Source organism: Camellia sinensis, chromosome 11, assembly GCF_055761805.1.
Source record: "Camellia sinensis isolate YWXY chromosome 11, ASM5576180v1, whole genome shotgun sequence".
Classification (NCBI taxonomy): domain Eukaryota; kingdom Viridiplantae; phylum Streptophyta; class Magnoliopsida; order Ericales; family Theaceae; genus Camellia; species Camellia sinensis.
In genome coordinates, this window is record NC_138971.1 from 118981372 (window position 1) to 118987826 (window position 6455).

The 6455-nt window shown below is 37.6% G+C and overlaps 1 protein-coding gene across 1 annotated transcript; it reads right to left on the reverse strand.

Moving 5' to 3' along the window:
* Window positions 1-5400: 5400 nt before the first annotated feature.
* LOC145802584 (uncharacterized) lies at window positions 5401-6093 on the reverse strand. Its single transcript, XM_082895319.1, has one exon. It carries the CDS (start codon window positions 6091-6093, stop codon window positions 5401-5403), a length of 693 nt encoding a protein of 230 aa, XP_082751445.1.
* Between the last annotated feature and the right edge of the window lie 362 nt (window positions 6094-6455).

Genomic DNA, 6455 nt, shown 5'->3' on the forward strand with positions numbered 1-6455 from the left:
TTTGAATTGAATCCTTTTTTTTAGCATGATCGTCTGTCCATCGGTCACTATTGTGGCAACACCCCAATTAATGGGTTTACAAGTTTCTGTCCAACTAGAAGATCTATCAGAAAAAGATAGCTTAGTGTACGAGGATTAGGAAACAAGATGATACACTAGTGTATAAAACAAATCATAGTTCTACTAGGTGATCTGCGCAAGGTCCAATTACAATTTCTTTTGGATATCCCAAGCAAAAACATATGATTCTCATCCCATAATTAGGATGTAGGTAAAGAACTACCATGTGGTGAGGATGGTTAGTTCCACGTATGGTTGGAGATTTGTGTCATATGGAAAGCAAGAAACACACTTGCCTAGAATTGATGTGAGTGGAGTTGGTAACTGAGAAATTGTTGTGAATAATGAGAGAGGTTGGTGAAACCATGAAAGACATGAAAGATTTGTAGTTTGGTGCCCCTTAGGTTCTTTGTTTGTAAACCATTAAATTCCTTCCATTGTTCAGAAATCAAAATATTCATTAAGTGACTAACTTTTAATCTTGGCCATGGCAGTGATAAGACTCCATAGAGTTCATTTGTTCATTACCCTTTCTCAAAAATGGTTTCTATAATGGGGTCATAATTAAAAAGTCTTCGTTGAACAAGAGCAAGGAGTCAATTTTTGAGTTCTTTGCTCAATAGTTTATGGCTTTAATTCTTCCTCCCGTGTCTAGTCATATGAAGAGAAGAAAATAAAATACATTGTCTACTAACAGAGCAGTTGAGCACTATGACTGGTTGTAAGGATTAATTATCTGCTAAACATTCTTTCCTAGTCTTCTTTTATAGTTATGGGGATCATATGCTCAAGTACATTAAAGCTTTCAATGTTCTAGGTGTGTTCCTTGCATCAAAACAAATAGATCAGTTGAAAACTCTGCTCTCTCGTAATTAATTCTCTCTCTCTCTCTCTCTCACGCACGCACACACACACACACGCACTAACCATGTTTATAGCTTTATCCCAACTAAAAATGTATATTTCTTATACCGTAAGAAGCACGGACATGGACATGTAACACGATACATACACGACAATAAAGATTTTTTAAGAAAAGTAAAGCACAATGCGTGGGAGATACACGCAAATATGTACGTCTATATAATTATTATGTATTATATATCATGTATTGAATATTGAATTCAAAGATAATAACAAAATGAAATATAACATTAACTTTTAAAGTAAAGGAGTAGAATATATATAAATTTACAATATTTTTTTAAAATTTTATTTTTATTCAAACTTCTAATGTGTTTCATATGTTTCTAGACGATAAATACTTGTTTTTCAAGTGTTTGAAGCGTGTTAGAGTCTCGAAATTTTTAGACAATATTGGACCTATTAGGATGTGTGATATGGTGTTTGACATGACATGCAACCTTCTTAGAAGTGTCCACGCTTCTTAGCTGTTGCCTATGTTGGCTTGTTTGGTCTACATTCGAAGGCTAGAACTTGTCTATAAATTTTGTTTAGTTGGTGCAACTGTTATGTTCATAATGTTCGTATCTTCTTTTGTAGGAAGTGCCGCACCATTTGGTTGACATATTGCACCATCTAAAGGTATGTTGCTTGCAGGACCAGATTATAGGAATCTGAATGGTATTTAATTTTGAAAATGTTGCTTGGGTAGTATACCTTTTATCAATCAAGGGTACACCTCTTATTGGTTTAGACTGTATGAACTGGTGATTTACCTTCTGTTCTGCGAGTAGACATTTTTATGGCATTTTACTAAGACTTACTGCCTGCTCTTGGTGATCTAAGAGTCCAAGGTGTGTCTCTATCAAACATAAGTTGTATACTTCTTTTTGGCATCATTGCAAGAGGAGCAGGCGTACCTCTTACCTCCTTTTATGTAAAGGTTGCCATTCTTTTCTTTGTTGATAGTAATAGATTTACATTTCTCTCAAATTTTGGATAGATGATCAACGGGCCATGTTGTGGGCTACTTTCCTATTCACATGAAGAACAATTGACAAGAAATCTTGTAGACACAGGAAGTTTACCAACTAGAAAGAATTAAATGAGGCAGTATCTATCTGAATGCTCTACAACAATTGCAATTACTGTTAATAAACACCTTTGTAACTGCATGAAACAAGTTAACTTGGGATTGCCTACATATAGATTGTTATAAATATTTGAAGAAGGCCCACCTGTATATGTTGGATAACTTTTAACATACATTTGGGTACTTGTGAATGTATTGTCATGTCTATGCTTCAATGAAAACCAACTTATATGGCGTATAAAGACTCTAGTTTCTTTTTGATATTTCAGGTATATATATGGAAAGCCAGATGTTCCAAAAGCTTCTCCAGAGATTACCTCTGAAGTGTACTCAAAGCTTGCACATTTTTAGAAAGATGTTGACTGGGATGTAGCTATCCAGTTGCTGGTCAAAGCAGGTGATCCGTGGGCCCAATATTCGCCTACTAATGATTAGGTATCATCTACGTCGCAGTCTTGAAATCATTAAAGCAAGTTTATGATCTTCTAAATTCCCTGATTTTTCTTCATTATGATGGATTCAAGTTTTTTTCATGAAATAATTTAGGTAAGTATATGATCTTTTTCTTTTTCTTCATTATCACAGATTCATATTTTAACACTTAATTGATACATTTTCCTGATTTTCTTTTCTCGTTGGAGTATGCCTTGATTTAGGCTGTTGTTAATCTAGATGTAATTGGTGTGGAAGTTAAATTAGAGTTTAAAAGAGTTGCTTTCTCTGAATTGTAAGGTTACTGGAAAACACTTTAAGTAGACGTATACATGCTTTTGAATTTTTTTTTTTTTTTGGACTTTGCAGGCTAGTGGATCACCTCCATCTGCTTTTCAAGTACCATATGACCTATTACGGGAACAATTTGATTCACGCGTAACAGACTGCTCTCTTGACAACTATTCTTCTGGTGATGCACATGAGAAGAGTGAGTCAATGAATTTAGACTGCGAGTTCATTTGTTTTTTCCTCTTAAGTCAAAGACTGGACCTATATAGATTGATTGATTTTCGTTGTGAAGATATTCTGTCACGTAAAATGTCATGATGTCAGCTTTTTCCCTTCTGTTCTTTGAGGCCTCAAAATCTATGATATACACTCAATTTTGTCTTAGATAAGCCAGTCAATGTCGTCAAAGTGTAACAGCCCGACTGGCGCTAGTGTGCGTTGAGTGGGAGCAATGAACACAATGACATCTTTGGCTAGCCCTTTGAGACCCAGTAGATTGGGGTCATTACATGAAACACTATATTTCAAACATGGATTGTATGTTTCTGTATCTAGTGAATCGTGTTTGTATTTTGTCCAAATTTCCTTTTTATTTTTATATTCATTTCTCTTAAGGTCCTTCTTTTGAGAAACAGCTAATACCATTCAATTTGTGAGAAATAATGTTCATTGCTATTTCCACAATGGGTTCCCGATTTGGGAGGTAGAGACGGATTTCGGTCTAGGCAAACTAGTTCTTCAAGAAACTTAGAATTCGAGGTGTTGACGCCCTAAAATCACTAAACAGCATCGGATTAGCATGAAACATACAGGACCACCTAGGCACGAGAGACTTGTGGGAGAAGACAAGACTCGAATCGAGTTCTCGATTTGGGAGTTAGAGCCGGATTTCGTTCTAGGCAAACTAGTTCCTTAAGAAACTTAGAATTCGAGGTGTTGACGCCCCAAAATGACCAAACGATGTCGGATTAGCATGAAACTTAGCACACACGACCGCCTAGCATGAAAGACTTGTGGGAGAAGACGGGACTTCAATCAGGTTCCCAATCTAGGAGTTAAAAGTCAGATTTCGGTCTAGGCAAACTAGTTCCTTAAGAAATTTAGAATTCGAGGTGTTGACGCCCCAAAATCACCAAACGGCATCAGAATAGCACGAAACTTGGCACACACAACTGTCTAAGAACGAGAGACTTATGGGAGAAAACGGGACTCGAATCGGGTTCCAGGTTTGGGAGTTAGAGCCGGATTTTGGTCTAGCCAAACTAGTTCCTTATAAAACTTAGAATTCGAGGTGTTGATGCCCCAAAATACCAAATGGCGTTGGATTAGCACGAAACTTGGCACACATGATTGCCTAGGCACAAGAGACTTTTGAGAGAAGACGAGATGGGAATTGGGTTCCCGGTTTGGGAGTTAGAGCCAGATTTCGGTCTAGGCAAATTAGTTCCTTAAGAAACTTAGAATTCGAGGTGTTGATGCCCCAAAATCACCAAACATTGTTGGATTAGCATGAAACTTGGCACACACGACCGCCTAGGCATGAGAGACTTGTGGGAGAAGATGGGACTCGAACCGGGTTCCCGATTTGAGAGTTAGAGGCGGATTTCGGTCTAGGCAAATTAGTTCCTTAAGAAACTTAGAATTCGAGGTGTTGACGCCCCAAAATCACCAAACGGTGTCAGATTGGCATGAAACTTGGCACACACGACTGCCTAGGCATGAGAGACTTGTGGGAGAAGACATGACTCGAATTGGGTTCCCGGTTTGGGAGTTAGAGCCGGATTTCGGTCTAGGCAAAATTATTTACTTAATTGTCTTTGTAATTGTGTAGTAGTTAAATTTTTATGTTTTTTTGTAATTATCATATTAAAAAATAATTATATTGTCATTAATTTTTTTTTTTTATTTTCAGATATGTCCCGAGTATGAGTTTGCTTCTTGTGGAATATATGCCTTAGAAGAACGACTAACTTTTGTTTTTGTTACCCATGGAGAATGATGAGGAAAATTTTTGTTTTTGGTTTATGTTATTTTGAATTGTGAACAACATTATATATGTATTATGCAACATTATGTGATTGGGTAATTTTGCTGATGTCTAGTTATGAATGCAAGATTTTTTTTTATTATGGAGAAATTGTTATTTCTATACAAGAATTTTTATATTATTATGCAATTATTGGTTTTTTTTTTCAATTTTTTTTCATTTAATGTAGGTAATTTGAATATTTTTAATAATTTTATTGTAGTTTTTTTTTTTTTTTGGCGACAGCACCACATTGTCGCAAAAAACATTAGAGCTAAATTTTTTTTTTTTTTGACGACATAAGCAATGCCATTGCAAAAGAGTTTTGCTAACGAAGGTCATGTCGTTGCAAAAAAAAAAAAAAAACCGCAACAGCATTTTTTTGCCGACTCAAATAAAATTTTTAGCGACGGTACAACATTGTCGTCGCAAAAGGTCTCAATTTTACATATTATAGGTGATAATAAAATGTCGTCGCAAAAGCCAACATTTGTCGTCGCAAAAACTAAAACGTTTTAGCAACACCCTCTGTTGTGACCCCCCTTTGCCATCGCTAAAAGTCATTTTTTGTCGCTAAAATTTTTTTGACACGGCATTAGGAGTGCCGTCGCGAAAAACTGAAATTTTTGTAGTGGAACCCTTTGGCAGCTCGGCTGACGTTCACTATCACGAAGCATTGCTTGGACATGATTTGGTCTCCCAAGATTTCTTCAACCATTCCAACTTCGTTTGGAAATCGCATCACCTGATGGTAGATTGATGCTACTGTTTGCATGGCATGAAACCATGCTCTTCCCAAAATTATGTTGTAAGTGGAAGGTACTTTCAGTACCCAGAATTCCACTTGCTTTATCATTGTCCCAGCTTTCACCGGAAAAATTACCTTGCCAACTGGCCATTCTGGCATAGAGTTGAAATCGACCAAGGGCGATGTCGCGAGAGCTAAATCTTTGTCCTCCAATTTGAGTTGCTTCAAAGTCTCATAGTATATTATCTCGCATGAGCTCCCTTGGTCTATCAAGATTCGCTTGATGTTGAAATTTTTGATGAGTAGAGTCGCCACTAGTGCGTCATTGTGAGGGCTTTGCAACCTTGCTAACTCCCCGTCCGAAAAAGTGATGACGTTTTTCACTTTTGTCTTCCCTTTCTTCACGGTTGGTTGTACACTCGGTACCTCCCTTATACGGTCCGCCTTCTTAATCATTCCTCTTAGCTCATAGACTCTTTCAGGCTCAATGATCCCATGAATGACATTGATCACGCGTTGGGAAGGTCCTTCGATTGGCATCCCATCTAGCCCATTGCAGTCTGGGGCTGCTAGCTGAGCTCCCCCTTTAATATATTGGTCTAAGTGGCCCGCGGCCACTAACTCTTCCAAATGCTACCTTAGTGGTGTACAATTTTCAGTTCAGTGCCCCACTTCATCATAGAATGTGCATCGATACCTATCGTCATAGCCCCTTTGTGCCTCTCCCAACTTCGTTGGCAGCCGGACGAAGGGTTCGTCACGTATCTCACTAAGAATCTAGTTGTCACAGCCCCATTCCGCCCCTTGTAGAATGGTGCCATGATGGCCAGTAATCCGAGATTACCAAAGGCCAACTTACAAAGATTCACACAATCAGAGTATACATATGGGGCTTACATGTG